At 40.2% G+C, this 21,172-nt stretch overlaps 1 protein-coding gene and 1 long non-coding RNA gene across 2 annotated transcripts in view; one reads left to right on the top strand and one right to left on the bottom strand.

Annotated features, from left to right (window-relative positions):
* LOC307260361 overlaps window positions 1–18,772 on the bottom strand; it is a 47,337-nt gene extending 28,565 nt beyond the window's left edge. Inside the window, exons 1-4 of the long non-coding RNA XR_013845184.1 lie at window positions 18,694–18,772; window positions 16,745–16,852; window positions 15,288–15,464; window positions 7,189–7,282 (exon numbers count right to left, since the gene is read on the bottom strand). This is a non-coding gene — a long non-coding RNA (uncharacterized lncRNA). The remainder of the gene's footprint in view (window positions 1–7,188; window positions 7,283–15,287; window positions 15,465–16,744; window positions 16,853–18,693) is intronic.
* bhlha9 (basic helix-loop-helix family, member a9) lies at window positions 2,379–3,754 on the top strand. The gene has a single exon (XM_080040699.1). The coding sequence runs from the start codon at window positions 2,520–2,522 to the stop codon at window positions 3,420–3,422; it is 903 nt and encodes a 300-aa protein (XP_079896825.1). The 5' UTR covers window positions 2,379–2,519; the 3' UTR covers window positions 3,423–3,754.
* Window positions 18,773–21,172: the final 2,400 nt, after the last annotated feature.

Below are 21,172 nucleotides of genomic sequence, written 5' to 3' on the forward strand. Positions count from 1 at the left end.
ATCAGATTAACATCCCCCCCTGCCATGCCACATTCTCTTCATACTTGCACTGGGTTTGTTATAAATGCTATAGAAAATAGTCTGCAGACCCTGGAAGTAATTAAAATATATATTCAATTAGCTATAATTCTGCAGAAATGAAAGATTTTTTTTTTGCAAAACCTCATGAGCCATCTAAACATTGGAACTGCCCTTGACGATACAGTATAGGTTCGGCTACATAAATAAAATACAATCTTTATAATAATCCATGTTCAGTCCATGCTGATCTCCAGGGCACAGCACTAAATAAGGCTGGACTAAACGTTCCCACCAAAAATCAATAGCATTTAGAGCTCAAACTCAGGGCTGCAATTGTTTTAAAGGTCGGCGTCTCAGAGCCGCAACACGTACAATAAAAAGAAGAGGACAGGAAGGAAGCAATGCTCTCAACGACCCCCAGTTCAGCATCTTAGGGCCTATACCCTTTAGTTACCTGACCCATTGCACTTGGCCAGAAGCCTAGCTAAAGGTCAGTCCCATCACCTTTCACTGACCACCGCAATATCTTACACATAGATCTTTCATGGGGTTGCAGGTATTTCCTCTTCTCCACTGTGTAATACCAGAATGTTTTAGGTCAAGACTAGAGGTGATATGAAAACATAAGAGTTTTTTTCTAGTATCTGCCTTGGAGGACATTATTTTTAAAATCCCTCTTTCAAACTTAATAGATAATTAATTTCAAAATTGGATTTTTCAACAGTCTATATCTTTATCAAAACTGAAGCACGTCTTTACTAGCAAAAGATTATTTTGAAAGAGCGATAGCCTAACCAGCAGCAATTGTAGGTTCTAATTGTAAAATATTTGCCCTTGTTTTTCCTCCTCTCTTTGAAGTGTCGGGCTACCTCTGCTCTTGTCCTCAGGTGCTGCCCGGGCCTGATTTATGGCGAAGGGTTCCAGGGAAGCTACTCTAAATTACATGGCCCTTAAAAACACAAGTTGAGAGAAAGAGACAGACAGACAGAGAGAGGGAGAGAATCGCCACTCCAGCGACAGCTAATTGCAAGGAAAAATCTAACCTAGTGTTGTAGTGTTGATAAGAAGCTTCCTCCCTTCCCAGACCTGAGAAAAGGTGAAACGTGTACACAATTAGACTGTTTGGATAAAGATGCAATTTGTCATTCCCCTGCTACTCCAATATTTGAGGAACATCTATTTAAATAAATATCTCTTCATTGCTGGGCATTTGTCTTTGGCCTAATCCAACGAACACAATGACATAAATTACATAAAGCACAACATCATAATAAAACATACAAATACACATCAGCGAGAGAATATAGTGCAAATAACAAGTAGCAGAAAATAAGTTAAATAAATAGTATTAAAGAGCAAATCTAAAATATCAAGTGTTCTCAGTAAAATCAGATTGTGTCCAATGCCTGAATGGCAGAGGGGATGAAATACTTCTCAAATAAGTTGCAGCTGGCTCAAGGGACAAATGCTGAAGCGTGTGTAGGTTCTTCAATAATTCCATTTGCATTCATAAGTAAAAATTGCATTCATAAGTAAAAATTGCATTCATGGGAAAAATTCCAAATATTGTTGGAAGTTGTTTTTGTGACTTGCCAATTACCTTCCCTGCCATAATAATAATTTTTGAGAGTTTATTTTTATTTGTCACATTCAGGTTTCTGTACCAGTCAGTTATGTTAATTACTATGATTATATACTTTCAAAGTTCCTCAACAAAAGAGCCGTTGGTTGTCTCTTAAAAATGCTGTCTATGTTCTCATTAAAATGTCGGTTTTGGTCAATGATTGTGCCTAAAATGTTCTACTTCTTCAACTGGCAGGTTGTTAAGGACGACAAGTGTTGATTTCCAATTAAGTTGGCGGACATCAGTACAGAAGAACACTGACCTGGTATGGTAAGCCTCCCCATGTAATGACCGGAATTGGAAAAGTCACTAGCAGTGACTTAGTTCCTCAAAACTACCGCTTTATGTATAGTCTCAAGTAAAAACCACACTTAACTGGTGTCAGGGATTATGGAAGCGTTAAGGAGTTAAAAGCAGCTGAATCAAATCCTCTATAAAAAGGTGTTAAAGGGAAGTGTGAAGTTAATTGCCATTTTCAAATAATTAGTATGTTTTGCGTATGCTTTGTAATGAAGTGAAGTGTCGAAACTTCTTCTGAAAGATCTTGTAAGGGATGTGAGGGAGAGTCAGAGTAGGAGGAGGAGGTGACAGTGCCATTTGCCTGGAGGGCACCCATAAAACCTGGAGGAGGGAGAGAGAGTGCACCATTCCTCACAGGTGACTGTACCATGTGACTTGAAGAGCTTTAAAAAGCCGGCCGACCTGTCTTGTCGAGGTACAAGTGATCACAAGGCAGCGGAGGAGCCACGGCCTTGGAGAATACCAGGGCTGTCGGCACAGCAACAGATACCGACAGCCCCACAAACAAGCCAAGAAGCATTCACGAAGGTTGTACTCCGACTCATCATCCAGTGCCTCTGCGTTTATTGACACAATGAGCTGCAGCAGTGCGGCAGGATCAGAGTTCTCTGAGGAAGAGCTTGAGCTTGGCGGGGAGCTGGACCACGGTGAGGACGAGGAGGAGGAGGAGGATGATGAGGGAAGTCCCAAAGGATCTTTCCAAGACAGCGAGAGTTCAACCGGCAGCCCCAGCGACCCAGAGGAAGGTCAGAACAAGAAGCGCAATCGGCCCGTCCGCTCCAAAGCCAGAAGGATGGCTGCCAATGTCCGTGAGCGAAAACGCATCATGGACTACAACCAGGCCTTCAACGCCCTGCGCCTCACCCTGAACCACGACCTCAGCGGTAAACGGCTCTCCAAGATCGCCACCTTGCAGAGGGCCATCAACCGCATCTCTGCTCTCTCCGTGTTCCTGAACTCCAACCCCCCCAGCAAGCCCTGCGCCCATCGGGAGTGCAACAGGTCATCGGCGGGACCGGTTGCCATGGGAGCGTCTCGACATGAGCCAAGCAGGGTAGCAGCAGTTCCCCGTCTGGAGCATCAAAGCTACGTCCCTTGGCACACGTCCATTTCTCACCAAATGCAGCCACAGCAAGGGCCTCACGTGCACAGGCTGCCCGCGGAGCAACATGTCTACATGGATAACGCTGTGTCATCGTGTCCCCCCTCGCCCCACTACCCTTGTTACCCTACAGAGGGACAGCTTTATGCCTCACATGGACACTGCAGTAGCCCCCGCGGCCATCCGCCCAGCCCTCTGCGATACCCCCAGGCATCAGGTGAGGGGTTGGGGTACCAGCAAGGGATGTGGGCCTCCTGTAATCAGAGGTACATGGACACTTATGCGGAGCCGTCTCCGACTCTGGGACTTCCCTGGCAGGTGAGCTACCTGCAAGAACCCGAGCACAACATCCCCCTGTGCTCTGACATACTGTGATCCCTGAACACTGCTGAGAACACTGGTGGACTGTTGAATGCATAGGCATAGATTGCAGTGGGGATGCAAGGGATATGTCCCCTTCAATATTTAGAAGAGGTAAATGTGTTGCCATAGAAAAAAAAATTAAAGACAACCCACTTATTCCAAAAAGAGGTAAGAATAACATCTCATGGGGTCGAAACATTTAAATATTCTTCCTTCCTGTAACTATATAGTTCCTAAAAATTTCAGACACCCCTTAAGTATTTTGTTTTTGCATCTGTAAAGCACCTTGAATGGCCTTGTGTCCGAAATGTGCTTTAGAAATAAACTTGCCTTGCCTTGCCTTGCCTTGCCTTGCCTTGCCTTGCCTAAGTCGGCCAAACCATCTCTGGCTGTGTCTAAGGATGAATGCCAACATCAGGCTATATAGTTTCTAACTTTTGCCTTAGTTACGCCAACTAGCTTACATTAGCTAGCCTATAGCTAACGTTTCCCTTACCAATGTCAAGTGTCACCTTAGTTTACACATGATTACTTGAAGAAAAACATCCCAAAGTCCTTCCTTGTGAAACGTTTTGAATGTGCAAAAAGTAATACAGGAGAATACATATTTGAAAAAGCAACAGGCTACAGAATTCATGAGAGCCTTACTTTTGCATCCCCCAGACCCTAAGTTTATAATGTGTGTCCCCAATTTTGAAACAAAATATACGTCCTTGGTTGAATCTCAGGGAGGAAACTCTTTTTGTGTTTCTGCCATTGCAGTCGAGTCAGTATTACATTAAAACCCTCCTATTTCAAAGCAGAGTCATTGTAATGCAGTGAACAAATATGTAAATAAGCTGAATGTTGTGTATATATCATGAAATGTACTTTTATTTCACATTTTAAAAGAATGTTACCCTACAATCACCCACGGAATTGGGTCTGAGTTGTTTGATTGTCATATTTCAGACGTCTGCAGAAGCTGAATGTTTGGTAATATGTTACATTGCTTAATGTGTTCAATTAAAAGGAAACACTTGCAGCTGAGTAAGAAGACAAAGAGAAATTAGTAGAGTAAACAACAAAAATGTGACAGCTTAGAAATGTGCTCTACTGTTATGTAACTTTTTGTTACACAATGTTTTCTCTCAAGTAGCGGGAAAGGCATATTAAGGAAAATGTGACTAAGATTTTTAAACCAAAGTTCAACATTGTGTTATTTATTCTGTGTGTTGCATAAAAAGTTATGGATGTTTGTAAAGTTGTAAAGAGTTGTTCTACATTAAATGTTACAATTATATAATACCATAATCTTCTTCCTTTCATAACTGAAATGTTTGGTTGTGATTGCCTTGGTTATTTTGATACAGCAGTAACACAAAACTTTGACTAACAAATGTGTTCGCATGCATGGCCATGTGACCATGCCTGCCTCTTGGTGTGTGTGTGTTTGATTATAGCCTAAGGTCGGTAGCCTCTACAATTCTAAGTCGGAGATGACAGAGGTCCTTCACTGGGTTGAAAAATGTCCTTACAAGTCCATTCTTGTCATTTTTCTGGTGGAACAAAAGTTAAGGTGCTATTTACACACAGCAAAATAAAAACATGGGCAGACTGGAGAAACACTGCAGTGATTATGCTGTGTGCCTAAAAAGCAATAAGCAATGCAGGGATATGAAATGTGCATTCACTATCGGCTCATGCTAGTCAACAGCTTTCCCTCCCCTGCCGAGTAGTATGTCATGGAAAAACAGCTTTAATATTAGACTATAGGAAGCGGTACAACGACAGATTTATGTGAGTTCAGGAAGGAAGACTGTGCCCCGTCATCAGTGCGGTGAAATCCCCTTGTCGGGGCTGCACTGGCCCGCAGGTGGAATTGGGTGTGTGAAGAGGTTTTTTTTGAACATCCTGGAGGTCTACCAACAAGGGCCTCAAGATGCTGCTGAAAAGAGTTGGCCCGGGGAGAACTACTGCAGGCTCTCCCAGGAGAAATAAATGGTGTGCTACAACAACAATTAGCGGGCAGGAAGGAAAGGGGAATACGGACAAAGAGATGAATGGAGAGGAGGAGTGGAAATAATAGCAAGAGGAGGATTTTGGTGGTGAGAAAAAGGAGGAGAGTGACTAAACTTTGAGCCCATCGTTCAACTCGTTCACAGACGTGATTCACAAGAGAACCTTGACTCACCAGCGAGAGACGAGTGTGGCTGACAAGCGCTCAATGACGGCACGTCTCCTCCTCCTCCCTCTTTGGCACAATAACACATGTCCACTCACTATAGTGCCACTTTACTGTTTATTCGTGTGAGTCAAGAGCAGTGAAAGTAAGAGGGAAATACTGCGCAATTCTACTGAGATAAAATATATTCTATCGCTGTCACTGGTTTATTTGACACAATGTAATTTAATTAATCTAAATTTAACGGCATGGGAGGAATGTGAACTTTACCGGATTTGATCAACCGGAAAATTTTAAAACAAAAGACAAATCAAAAAAGGAAAAAACATCTTATATTTTATATTAGTTTAGATTTCTTTTGAAAAGTGCCACCCTTGTTAATCTATAGCAATTGTTGAATAATAAAAATGAATCTGCACATATGGGTTCAGAAATTTTAAGATGTGAGGATTTGCAGCTTTTCGTTTTCTTAGGGTTAAGTGAATATCTTTCTGGACTTTCGACTGCTTCGACAAACATCTTTTGATGTCACATGGGGCTTCGGGAAATCATGCTGGCCATTTTTCAATATGATCCATGGATTGAGGCAAAACACTGCAGTTACATTTCTAGCTTATAGATTTCATCAGGAAAAATTTTTACTTTTCCAGTTGATTTTTTTGTTTTCAAATTACATATTTTTCAGAAATGTTTGAATAACTATGACTATTTGGCAGAACTAATTCTGTGTATATTTGCATCTAAACCAAAACTCTAGATGTTGAATAAAGCCAGAGTTAAAATCTACTTCTTATTCAGATGTCTAAGGCCACATCCTTCATCCCAACCCAGAAACGGCCATTCAAGGCTTGCCAAGACAACTAGAGACTGTAAGTCATTGTAAAGTATGGGATGGTGATCGCGAAAAAAACGATTCTTAAAGTTTGGAACAAAGACATAGGCCCCTGTTTTGACATCTGGCTCGTAGAGTTTTCCAGTACTTTAGATATGGAGAAAATTCAATATGAGATTTCAGGGAAAGCAGAGAAATGTAAACAGATATGTCAGCCTTTCCTTGACTATTTAACAGTACTGAAGGGAACTACATGACACCCACTTTGACTTTTTTATTTTCTGTTTAACATTTGACATAGAAACCTGTATAGTAGACTACGCCATGTTTGTTATGCATTTTATTTTATCTTTTATTTTTGTATTCCTTTTTTCAGTGTTCTTTCAGTGTGTATGTTCATTAAAAACAATCTATAAATAAAATATGAGTGTATTGAGAATGGCCTTTAAGGATGATATATACACAGGAGAAATATACAGGCGCAAACAGACAAGGTTAGGTAAAATAAACACATACATTTACATTTTGGACCTTTTATCTATACTAGTATATGAAAAATGAAATGTTATGTAAGCAAAATAAACAAAAATCGCAAGATTGCCCAATGCTTGATAAAAACTATATTTTGCACGCAGTGTCAATAATCATTTGTTAAGCAGCCGTGCTTTGACATGTATTGAACAGTATATGTGTAGGCTAAAATCCATTTGTGCGAAAGTAATAAGGGGCTAACCAACCGGGAGAAAATCGCAGCTGAACTTTCATATGGAATTGTGACTCACCTGAGGATTTACTTAATTTCTGCGACGTGTGAGCCCGTCAGTGATGCATCTCTGCTCAGACTGTTCCGCCTCCTCGACACCCTGCGCTGCCAAGCTGATGGAAAACAAAACAAGCAAACATTAGAAAAAACTGTGCCAAGACATGGGGGTGTGTTCATGTGATATATGGGGATGAGTCAGCCTTGTGAGTGAAGATGCATGTTGATGCTCTATGTACTGTGCCCACGCCCTCGCACACCCACACACAAACACACACTTGCACATTTCACATGCACAAACACACACTATGCTGCTCTGACATCATTGGTGGAGGTGAAAGAAGTGAAGGTGCCAGAGGACATTATGTGACAGATATGTTTGTTCTGCTGACAAGTACAAACAAACACATTACAGCTGAATGATGACTCACTTGCGGGTATTAAATGGAGGGCTATACATCCGTTATGTCACCCGGTGGGATTTATTTTGAAAACTGTTGCTGACTTAAAGGGATAGTACTGTATTTTTGAAGCGGGGTTGTCTGAAGTACTTATAGTCAGTCTGTTACATTATGGAGATAGCTGTCAGGGTAGTCATTATAAGAAGTTTGGAAGAGATGTCTCTGTAGATGAAGTCAGCATTGTATTGTTGCAGAGGATTTTTTGCCACATATATAAATGATTTCTTTAAAATAAATATCCATTCAATTTTACACTAAATTTAGAATTTTTTAATTATGCTGCTGACTGATACACTGCACTACACCTATGCGAGTTGCCGTAGTAATACATTCTCGAACCGCGCTTGAAAAAAGTGCAAAAAAAAAATGGCGGTCTGGTTGCTGTATATCGTATCAGTCCACAAATCTGCAATGAAAAAATCCTAAATTTAGAATAGACCGGATATTTCTTTTTGAAGTAAGCAATAACAAACAAGGCGAAAAAAGGGTTTTCTGCTCGCCCCATCTACAACAGTACAATGCTGACTTCTGCTACAGCGACATCTCCCCAGAACTCTGTTATCAAAATGACTGCGCTGACAGCCATCGCCATAAAGTAACAGACTAATTATGCAGTACCTCATACAACCCCACTTCAAAAAAATACGGAACTATCCCTTAAGGGCTATTTTTATTTGTTCCAATATAGAAAAACTGGTGCCTCTCTCATCCATGAAGTGTTGTCTCTGTCCTTGCATTTTGACGGATGAGGCAAGTTGCAGCTTGCTTTATTGATCAGACAGGATTGCCAGAGCACTGAGCAGTTTCCTGACTGAACACTAGATGGAGGCAAAACAATGGAGATCTGATATTCAGAATAACTGGTGGCAAAAACAAAATACAGTTTCTCAGTCGCTTTGGTGCTTTTCTCACATCACTATTAACATTTGCACAGCAGTTAGTGCATTTCTCAAAACAATTAGTGCAAACTGCAAAACCTAGTGGATAACCTGCAAAACTACGTCACTTGCTCAAAATGGATAGTCTATTCCTCAAAAGCAAGTATTCATGTCAATGAAACTGCCAGTGTCATCAAAATGAGAAGTCTTGACACCATCGTTTATGAACAAGATAGTCAAATGGCTTTGTCATGTTTTCATTATGACAGTTTATTCTCTCAGTGTTTTCCAATGCAAAAAAGAGGTCAGAACTCGGTGACACTACCTGAAAATGCTCAAGACAGCACTATACACTACTTGTACAGCCATTTGAAAACTACAGTAAAGTTACACATTGCTGTAGTTAGGGGAGTAAGTGAGTACAAGACACTGAATACGTATGTTTCACATTTTTACTGTATGCTCTTTGCAATTCTACAGCATTGTGCAAAAGAAAAATACACTTCAGTCACTTATTTAGAACAAACATAAAAAAACACCCTTTTGGTAGAGCTGTGCACAAATGTGAACAATATAACAGGAGGACATATTGTAACTGAACATATAGGTAAATCATTCTGGCACATCCAGACGTTCCTGTCTGTCTGGCCACATATTTTCATCTACATCACAACGGATATTATCCCTTGCAATGCAGCGAGGAAAGTCATTGGTTACAACTAATACTTCACACACCTCCTCGTGAGTAAAAGCTGAAGTCCACCTGATAGCAATTGTTCAATTTAGGAGACATTTCCAGGAAAAAATTATAAAGAAAGGTATAAAATTTGCTTGACATATATATGTAATGACTCAAGCAATGAAATGAAGACTATTAGTTTTATTGGGAACGACTATTCAGCATCCATAAGTATAGTTCATTTTGACTGACATGACATAAGCAAATGACAATGTTATAAAACAGCAGAGAATTGTATGAAAGCAACTGATAGGCTACATGTCCAAAAGCATTTGCAATTTGTTCAGAGGAAGGAGAAATTGCTACTATGATGTGCTCAAATGACTAAATGTTGCGGAGGTTGAACTAATAGTTATGAGAATTTTCATTCTGATCTGAGAAAAGCACCAAAGCAACTGAGAAAAACTGTAATTAATATATAACAAAATAATTACATTACTATATTTTACATTATACAGATCTGACTGTTGTGCGGATGAGTTCATTACCATAAATAACATAAAATAACTGAAATGTATTCACACAGCATCCATTTCTTGTAATGATGCAAACAAATGTGTCTCCTGGAGAGATTTAATGGCTTGTTTTCCAAGAGCTCATGTGGTGTGACAATATCATGTAGGGGCAGGTGAAAACATTGAATCTTATTATTCTGTTTTTGTTTAGTTTCAGAGGTTTGAGGCTTTTGTTATCAATATAATCGCTTTCACTCAGTAACACAGTTTTCCTGGACCATGGTCTTTCTATCACAAAGGGGAAACATATTCATATTTCAGTGATTGGCATGTAAAAGATTAAGGCTGTTCTCTGGGGTTGCTTTTTAAAGACAGTCATTCATTACAAAAAAAGGCCTCAAGAGCAACTTGTTTTCAACACAGAAAACATCAGGGTCTCTGCGTGGAACAAACGAACAAATAATGTCCTTTCACTCGTTACTAAGTCTGAGCCAGAAAACTGGACCGACAAGTCAATTCCGCTGTGCTTTGAAAGGCTTCAGCGGCACTTAACTCCTCTGTGTTCCTTTATCCTGCTAATCTAATACTCAATCCAAATAGAAATGCTTGACAACTGAGAGATTTTTTTTAAAAACACTGGTCGTCATTGTGTAGCTTTTTCAGCAAATCAAAAATCAGTGGAAAGGGGTGGGTCGGTGAGAAATCTAGGAGGGTTCAGTCGATACTGGATCAAAACAAGGTATTTTGGTTCACTCCATTTTCCTGTCTGCTGTTAGGGTTGGGTCATGCTCAAAAAGAAATAGTTTATACAAAGTGATGTCTGACATCGTTGTGTTACAAATGGCCTGAGAAAAGATTTACAGAAATAGCTGTTTCAAAGTTGAACAAAAAATTCCAATTGGCGGTTATATTCCACTGTGAGACATGCAATCGCTGAACGGTTAATGTGCACTGGTGGTGGGCAATGCTTTAATGAAGGTAAAGCTCATAAGAAACTACAATATGGTACAAGGTCAATGCCACCTCACCTTATGTAAGGTTGCAGTAACATTTGACCTCAAATTTCTATGCCGTTCATCTTTGAGTCAAAGTGGACATCTGTGCAAAGTTTAACAACAATCCCTCAAAGCATTCTTGGGATATTGCGCCCACAAGAATGGCCTGTATGGATGGACAGAAGGACAACCCGGAAAAATACTGCCCCTGGCCTTTGGCTATAGCCGGAGCGGAGGAATAAAAACAGTAGCTAGAAAGAGAAGTATAAACCCTGACTTCACCTCAGCATAGCTAGCCATTCAGTGCGTGATACGCCCCGATTTTTTATTTTTACACCCTAACAACGGTTAGCTCTGAACCCTGAGCCCATCTGATGCCACATCACTGCTGTGAAGTTTGAAGCAAACTGATTTCAGAGTTGATATAAAGTTTGCTTTTAGCTGGTTTGCTGTGTTAGAGGCTTCTTCTCAAATCTACTGCAGAGGAGTTTGTTTTGCTGCAACTACAGCAGCTCATTGCTCGAGGGCTCTCTTGGAAATTGTTGTGCTCAATGATACTTACAGTATATTGTGAGGCTGAATCCAACCACTATGTTCCATGCAGATTTACGAAGGGAAGCTACAGTAAGCAACCTCCTATCAGGAGGGCCAGGTTTCCTTGTGAGCTGCTACACATTGATAGCCTGGAAACCACATCTAGAACAATATAGGGTCTGGCCACGATCAATAAACTTTCCCAACTCATTTAGCAAACTTACTAATGAAAGATTTGAGTGCCATCTTCCAAATCGTTCAGTATAACAACGTATCCGCATCCATCTTTGTTTCTTAACATCACGGCTTCGATGGCGCATATCCAGCACTGTCGACATCTGCTTACGTCCACCCCAGAGCACCATACAGAGGGATCTGGCCCGACCACATCAGATAGAACGATTTGGTTACCAAGTCAGAATTTTCCGACATAGCTAATGAGCTCCAATGGATCGTGTCCAGACCAACAGGCTTAGCAAATTTAAATTTGCCAGCGCCAGGTCTGGATTTCCAGGCTAACACATTGACTGTTGCAGTAGAAAAAACAACATTTAAACTCACACAGCATTTGCATGGCATGCTAATGGCTGATGAAACAAGCAATGGTGGTGGTGAGGAGCTGCAGTTTAGCCAAAGGAGTAACAAGCCCACTGTATCACAGCAGCTTCTATCTGTTAGAAGTTTGTGAACACAGTTTCCCAGAGCCTCTTTCCACAATATAAGGACATGCCACTCAGACCGATTGGAGAATTTATTAACATGATTGTGAGTGTCTTATCTGTGGCCACATTTGCTTACCCAGAGATCATGCCTAACAAAGGATCGACACTAAAATCCCACGGGTTTGTCAGATTAAACACAGGCTTGTACTGCTTTGATTTGTAACTTAGCTTTTTCTGTTGTATGCCACATCCAGCATTAGCTTAAGGTTGTATGCCTCTGTGCCGGCGATAGCTGGAGGTATTATGTTTTTGGATTGTCTATAGGTCCGCACATACTTCTGGGTGGGCCAGGCACTAGTTTATTGAGTATTACATGTCTTATAAATGGCAGTTTAAAGGATTTTAATGTTCATGTGAACTAATTACATGAAGTGAAGATGCCATTTCTCCAATATCTGTCCAGTGTGCATGCATGTGCAACACTGTAGCACAGACTGCATTAATGGTGGACTCCTGTCCTTACTGTGTGTGGGCTGAAAATAATAATAAAGTGTTAATACACAACCTAGGCTTTGTACACTTATATGTAAACAAAGGGGGCCCACCATAGCTAGCAACATAACAGGTTTGCATGGTTTAGGTTGTTTATTGACACTGGATTATTTTCACAGATGAAAAGGTAATTATGTTTTCCTGTCTTCAGCCTCTTGTTAAGGAAACTATAAAAGAGAAAGGAACAGAGAATATGAAGAAATAGATAACCTGCCACTGTGCAGGCTCTGGCAGGAGAGCACAGAGATGACACATCTTCCAATCCAGTGTGGATAACCTGCCTGTGTTGACAAGGAGGTCACAGACACACAGGGATAAGCTTGGAATAGAGGGTGTCACTTCTGGCTCGGGGGTCTGGGGGCTGTGCTCAAGATAAAGAGGCCTCTGTTTTATGAATTGGAAGATGTGAAGCTGTAGATCCGTAATGCAGTTTCTATATTTGACTTTTTCCTCATACCCATGATGACCTGCCTTTTCATTAAACTCAGGCTGTCTTCATTTGCCGGTGCAAGTTCTTCATCTGATTTGAGATGGGGGACAAAAAGCTAGCCTTCTGTTTGATAAGCGGCAGGAAATAACCAGAGGCAAGGGAATTTGATGACATCCACTATTCTGAGAAACGCGCGCGCACACGCGCGCACACACACACACACACACACACACACACACACACACACACAGAGTAAGGCACTTTGTGTCTTCTCAGTGCTATTTATTTAGTGCTGGCTATGTATTTCGATATAGTATGTGCAAACTACTTTTTTTGTATTGTTATTCACTCCAACCTTCTTTCTGTTTGCTGCCTTCCGCTCGCCGAGTGATTTCTCTTCAAATTCAGCTGTATGGACAGTCTGTTCCAATTAAGCCTGCGTCATAAATGCAAGGAGATAAATCTCACAAAAGCACAGTCTGCAAAACAACTGGGCCCTTTCTTCAAACTGTCTGCGTCCAGACTTGGAATGTGCTCTTTGAGAAATGCTATTTCACAATTCCATCAGCGATAATAGGGCACATTAAATTGGCAAGCGATTGAACATTCAGAAATCTAACAATACAATGGCGGCGCTGCGACCTCAAAGTACCGCGACTTAAGAAGACTTGCAAATGAAGTAAAAACATCTTCGCAAAGTGAACAAAACACAAGTAATATTCAGAGGAAATGCTGCAAACAGATAATACCCAGTCTGTTTCTGGGACACCGTCTCCAATCTCACAACTCTTTTGATACATAAAAAACAAAACATGAATTCAAATACAAAACAACACAACAATCATTCCATGATCTAAAGACATGCCAGTCGGTTGGGGGATCTGTTGTGCCTGTGGGTATTCATTTGTTCGTTCATTCAGATCCCATTAGCTGCCACTAATGTAGCAGCAACCAAAAATAACATAACAAGACATTTAACACACTGTGAGCCATTTCTGAGTTATCTGTGGCCACATGTTATTACCCCAGGAAACATGCCTTGTATAAAATGGACACAGAAATAAATCTCACAAGTTTGTCGGATTGAACTTGCACTGTTTTTGTCATGTTAAGCTAGCTTTTTGTTCTGTGCTACTTCCGACGTTTGCAGTATTTGCTATCCCTTTCCTTACATTTCTTTGTTTCTGAATATACGTAGAGAGTATTTGCTGTCAAATAGGTGGAGATGCTTTTCTTTTTCCTTTTTTTCTGTCGAAGTATTTGCATGTTTTTCTTAAGTTAGAGCGCATTATGCTCTCAGGACCGCCATACACCAAGTACCGGTTCACCATTGCCTCGTTTCCGATGCACAGCACGTTTCAGTTCAGCAAGGTTCGGCAGGGCACGGTAGCTCTAGATCTAGCATGCGTTTCCACTCCCGACAGTACCATTACATGGTAGATGGGGTTTATGCCGGAAGGTGATTACCACTGTCATTGAATATAGTCTATGTGTAGGCAGCTACATAACTTTCGTGACAGCTCAGCAGCGGGATACAGTGAAGCCCTATGAAGAGGAAAAGCGGCACACAATAAACAAAGAGCTGCACGCCCACATTTTTCTCTACACACAAGACTCTTCACTCTTGCTGAGGTGATTACACACAGCAGTTATGGAAATCATTATTCTGTCAACCAATCAACGGACTGCAGCGTATAGCTCCAACCTCTTGGGAACCCATTGAACGGCTTAGTACCGCAACAAAAGGGTGAGAAAAATAGGTACTGCGTTTGTGACAGTTCATATGAAAGCAAAGCAAGTTGTTCTTGCTCTGACTTGAGATCCCCCAGTGCACAATACATGGGTTAAAAGGCGATCCAGCTTGCTTGACCTAAAACGTAAGGCTCCAGTGTTGGTATCATGCTGCGGTTTGTCCATGTTGGCCTGTGCTCTGATCATTAGTCTTTGATTTGTTCATATCCCAGCAGGCCTGAGCTCTGTTCTCTTGGCTTCAATTAGAGTTGGTCCAAAGAGGCTGCTGAGCTGCTGACAGGACTTCAAAGCCTGTGGCATTATGGCTTTGACATGCAGTAATGTCAGAGGCATGTCTACTTCCAATTACATACATAATCGTTTCTATGGTGATGGCGCTGCTATGACTTCACAGCACCTTAATCAAATGGAACCAAAAAGGATATTATCACGATTCATATTAATATCATCATTTGTAAAGAAGCAGTTTTGTTGCTTTATATCATTACATTACATCATTCAGGGCTCAACGCTAAGGTTTTTTTTCACTTGCCCGGTCGGGCATGTGGGTCTACTGGGGGGACAGGTACGGGTCAAACGGGCCTTGTGTGAGTGTACCCTTAAAGACACATAAAAGTGGACATAATACACCAAAGAGCATGATTTCTTTTTGTTCTGCCTTACCTACAACATGTCAAGATGGGTGTCATTTGTCTAGGGACCAGTCTACATCCTTAGCCAAGATGCCAGGCAGAACAGATGTGGAATGTCAGGGACGCGGCCATTTCCCCACCCTCATGTTTCAGGTGCCGTGGATGGCATAAATCTCCAGGAAGTAGTTTCTGATCTTTCCTTTGACACCTGTTTAACAAACGAGATGTGAATACATTAAGCTGTGAGTGGGTTCAGTTCATTTAACAGATTGAATGAACGTGTACAGCAGGCTATAATGCACTTAAATGAAACAACAAACTGAGAGGGACTTAAATTTTACAAGCTGACCTCACCCGTCGACAGCTCTCACACATCTACGTGCCCATTTTCCACAATCCACTGCCTGTTAACTCAAAGGTCAACGAACACAAGTCCACACTGAATGCATTTTGAGCTGCTGTCAGTTGCTGGCATTTTACAATGAAGCACTTTCATTTTACTCAATTAACTCAAATGAAATGATTTGCTTTGACAGATGTCAGTGTGTTTTATTTGTTTGTCGCCTGGTTTCATTTCAACACACATGATTGGATTCAGAGGCGATAAAGTTTGAATATTTTAACTTATCCAATTTAAAGTTTGGTTGATTTCTTGCTAAAGTTACGACATTTTTCCAATCTGTCCACTTCGAGGTAAAGTCATTGGCATGCTGCGCAGACCCCGTGTATAGGGCCTTAACAACTGAAAGAGCTCACAGAGGCTAGATCACTTAGAGTTTGCAATCTAGTTAATATAGTGGTGCTAAATAATTGTGAAAAGTAAATTGGTCTTTTAAAAAGGTTATCTGTAACCTGACACTCGGCCACCTCCCAGGAATATTAAACAACCTCTTGTAAAGTGGTCAGACAGGCTCATTTCAGCAGCTATTTCCACCGCTGCACCCTTAATTATTTAATTTTCCCCTCCTCTTGGAATCCACCTCTTACCGATTGATTTTCTTGCTGGGGGAAAATCGGTTTATAAAACCTCGATGAGAGTAGTGGGTGGCAGGTAGGTGTCAGTAGGGGGGATGAGTGAACTAAGAAGGAGTAGGGTGTTTTGAAAAATGCTGTAGGTGAAGACACACATGGAAGACACATTTGTAAATAATCTGAAATTCATGTGTGCGCTTCAACTGCCTCTCCAAACAATTACCGCCTCTTGTAATCCACTAGCTCCCTCTAACCGAAACCATTTCACCACAGACAAACGAGAAGGAGAATCATCCACACTGATTGAACTTTAACATCCTGTGGCCAAAACCATATTGGACTTGAGCTGACGTCCTCCGGGGGGCAACACAGATTTTCATACACACATTTGTTACAAGCTCATTCAAATGAGCAGTGTCCTCTGGGAGAGATAGCGCAAGGGCTCAGCTGTTATGAGAATACCAAAGAAGTTGTGCCATTAGTCATAGATAAAGATACATTATGTGCCAGACTTACTTGGCCCTCTGGGGGGTTTACTGTGTTTTTTTCTTTGACTGAGGCTTTTTCTCTCTCCTCCGTCTATGCCGTTGAGACTGGCAATTTAATCAATTCCCCTTCCTGAGCCTGAGAAAGAGAAAGGAAAGGCAATTACTGAAGGAGAAAATATGATAAGGCTAAAGAATTGAACCCCCGACTGTCAAAAGGAGATGGATTAGTTTTGTTCGGTTCGGTAAGTCAAACAGGCTTTATGTTTATGGTTAAGGAACAATGAAACCCAAACATCGTAATGTCACGGCTTGACGTAAATGCACAGAGCTGTCTTCTACGGGGAATTAATCCATATTGTGAGTCAATCACTGATCTAAATCATCTAATGTAAATTAGTACAAACGCAAATGACAAGTCACACACAATAAAGAAAATGGTTTAATTATCAAAGGCATGTTTATCTAACACACATACCTGCTATTGCCTTTAAATATGATTAGCAAAATACTAATATTCACACTATTTAACCTTACAGTTTTTAATCTTCCTAAAATTGTCATTTTTAATTACAAAACATACGTTGTATAAGTTATTTTTGTTTGCTTCACTGTTTAACCTACCTGACCTGTTCCTTGAAAGCAGTCATCTTTATATTTCATTAAATGTTCACTAACAATTGCACAAATAGTGAACGGTTATATAAAAGCTACTGAGAGCAGTGAGCTAACTTAATGCGTCTTCAAAAATGAATTTGAGGGGGTTTGCTATGTAAAGTGCCAGTGGACAGACGTATTGAAAGCAGAAATATCAAAAAACAATGATGACAGTCTGACGGCTTGTCTTCACCGACACCTCATTAGTTTATATTCACATGTTCTTTACTGTACTTTCTGCCTTCACATTGTCCATTTATTTAACCAGTATCATATTACTGTAGGCTATATATTTATTGTCTCTGTAGACATATTGTAATGTTCCTTCAACATCAACACACAAATATACCATCAATCCAAAAAACAAGTTATATCAGTTTTCTTCATATCATATATCATAGTTTTCATATATTTCACATTATCTTTTAAATAAACTGTAGGTTTTTACATTTTGTAACATACACTTTCTCACTAATGTTAAAGGTAAAGTAAGCGGTTTATTTGTGTTAATATAAGTGTTAAATCACTCTTTATTCATACAGTGATCACTTACATAATGTGAGCGTCTCATAAAGCCGATCTCTCAGTCAGCTGCTCTGCATGAAATCGGCAAATAAACTTATTGGAGGATCCCGAAATTTTTATCCTATCACAAGAGAGAACGCTACAAATCGACACCCGTCTCACTCATGGTCTCAACAACAGATGGGTGAATGTTTAAGCGCCTTACAGCGCCTACAATGGCGGAGCAAGTAAAAATCCTTCCCAATGTCTGTTTTGATGGTTTTTATCATGTTTTATCACACTTATGGATCTGAGATGATGCTAGATAACTCGCTGCTTGAAGACCGCAGTGCATTAATGTGGTGACGTGGTGACGAGGGAGGGGACTGCTAACTGCAGTCACTGAAAGGAAGTTAGCTAAAAGAACCATTCCGCTTACAGCACCTTTAAGTTCATGAACATATTTTAACGTTACTCATGAACTTCAACTTGAATGTCTATAACCCGTTTTTAAACAGTCTATTTAAACACAGTACAAAACCAATACACGTTTTAACACTATACAATAATTTAAGGAACCAGCTACGTGTGTTTTAATCCCCATACAAACATGGTAGAGATGAGTGTGGTCTTTACTAGCTTTTGGCAACTAGCTTCCTGCTAACAATAGCAGTTTATGGCACTGCCACTTCTCTCGTGGGTGTCGGAGTTACACAACACATTACAGTCATTTCCACACTTATACTTTACTAAAACCGTCTCTGCACATTCTCCGTTCAGTTATAGCAACTTCTCTTACGTTTTAAACACATTACCCACCTGAAATATCAGAAAACAATGATGAGACCATAGACGAGAGACATGGCTTAATTTTCTTCAAAGATTCCTCATTCCTGGGACGTGGATACAGGCCGCAAACCATAGTGTCATTGAGCCGCCTATTGGCGGGATTGTGCAACTGCATGGTAAATATGTCAAACTGTAAATGGTCTTGCTTATACAAAATTTGATATTTTTTTAAGAAAATAAAGGGTCTAAATAACATAAAATTGATTAGTACTTGAAAATTAATAAATCAAATGTAGGCACACGTTAGTGGGCATATCTTAGATAAATGCTTATCAATTAATTGGGTCTAAAACTGAGAAAAAAAAGCAGCTCACTATAATATTCTAATATGTCTTTATGCTTTTTTTTCTCTTTGTGTGCAGACGCAATCATAACACAGCCGGATGCTATCCTGTGACTGCTCAATTTAATGAAACCTGTTCACTTTTCTCCTTGTACAGTCTCAAAGCAGGAATACTCACTTATTTACCATCTTATCTCACACAGGCAGTGCTGCTCTATTAGATCTATTACTGCAAGCCAAGTTTAATACTGTTCTATCATTGAGTCTCACTTTTGGACTGTGCAGCTCTTGTTTGGGTGCATTTTGCAATTTACTTCAGTAGGCAAACATTTGATTTGCAATCAATGTTCTTGGTGTGTGGGTTTGCTAAATGACTTCAAATCTAAGGGATCAGTGCACAAAATGTAATGACTTTCAAATATATTATGGTGACTGAGCAGCATCTTAACCGTGTGTCCTTTAAATTAAAATTCTGCATTATTTTATTACATATTTTTCTTTCGACTCTTCTGCAGTGATTTGAAATTGGCCTACTGGTTTAGAGGGTCTTAAGGGTGAGTGTTCATTTAAAAGCCTCTTTCAATGCCGACACTTTGATTCGCCATGGTATAGGAAAAGCAAAGGGCGTTACGAACACACATTAATGACGGCTCCATTCTATTCAAGAGTCTCAGTAAGCCGTCGGGCAGTGAGCCAAACGTGCACAATTGCGCGACCCTGAAACTGAAGCAGCTAAATGGAATTCAGCCATCAATCATTTTATCATTCACCTTCTTAATGTATGTTGTGACATGTCAAAAAAAGGCTGGTGTTTACCCTGTAGGCTACACCTAGAACCTGTTGATTGTCAGTCTCCAGCCTAAACCACATTATGTTGTTTATTTCTATGAGCTTCTTGTTCAATGCATCATGAAGTGTGTTTATAGACTGACATCTTGACTTGTCGAACACAGCTGCAAGTAAACATGAATAAATGGCTTATTTGAATTCAGGTGTGCCAGTTCCATGCATGTAAATGGAACAAAGCCATTATTAGGTCATGTCCACACCTACACGGGTATTTTCGTAACCATATATATATTTTTTTTTGTGTGCTGACTTTTACCCACACACAACCATCACAACTGGACACTAAAACCAGAGCATTTTGAAAACTCAGGCCAAAGCGGAGATTATGGAAAACTGTATTTCTATATACGCTCAATGCACATGCTCATAATGTATGAAAGTTATTGAAATAATTATATATATTTTTTCAATATCTAGAACAAGGACATGGCCTTAATGGTATTGAATACAAGTATGCTTTTCCTGCTATGACAATCGAATATGTCTGCTGTGAGAAAGACCCATGGATAAACATACCACTACACCAACATAGCTTTCAGCTTTTTAAGGGAAGATGAGCACAATTCATCTCCCATGGAATACAACCAGTGCACTAAGGGGTTACATTTTTTTCAACTATTATTATTTTTATAATCAATCGGTGCAATGTGCATCACAATTTAAATCATGTGCATTTACTCAATAACAAGGCAGCATCGTCTCATGTCTGCAAACAGTCAGGCTTGCACGATACTTAACATAGGCCTACTATATTTCACATTTCAAATAGAAAAAAGATTTCCTGCTCCATCGCTTCACTTTTTAGCCTCTGATGCTGTGTAATTGCCTTTGAAAGTGTACATGCTACAGAACTAATGTGCTTCACTTCCCCCATTCTATTGAAATGTCAAATTGTTTTATTGAGAAAGAGTAAGCTGCATGGGAAATGATCCTGAGAGACAACTCACAGGAATGTCTGAGTAAAAGCTCCAGGCTTTCTCTTTAAAGAAGAGGATGCTGTTTAAAAAAAACATGACAAACACTCATAATCGGGTAAATAAACAAATACGACTTCAACAGGACTTGTAAAATGCATGTAAACACCTTTATCCGATCTACTTCGCACACAAATCGGCACATTAACGGACAAGCGAAGTCGGATAAGAACACCTATAGATAACTCATTCATAGTCGGCATTCTCTCTGCATGTATACAGGGATCGGATATCGCATATCGGAGTTCTCGTTCTGCGCTTGCTCGAGAATCCCTGCGGAGGATTTCACAAGGAAGTGGTTGGAGACGACGTAAAAAATAGTAGGGTTATTGCCGGAAGGGAA

The sequence above is a fragment of the Ammodytes marinus genome (assembly GCF_949987685.1).
Source record: "Ammodytes marinus genome assembly, chromosome: 14".
In the NCBI taxonomy this organism is placed as follows: Eukaryota; Metazoa; Chordata; class Actinopteri; order Uranoscopiformes; family Ammodytidae; genus Ammodytes; species Ammodytes marinus.

Excerpts from the sequence above, each read along its gene's own strand:
- bhlha9 (XM_080040699.1), top strand. The coding sequence starts at position 2,520 with ATGAGCTGCAGCAGTGCGGCAGGATCAGAGTTCTCTGAGGAAGAGCTT.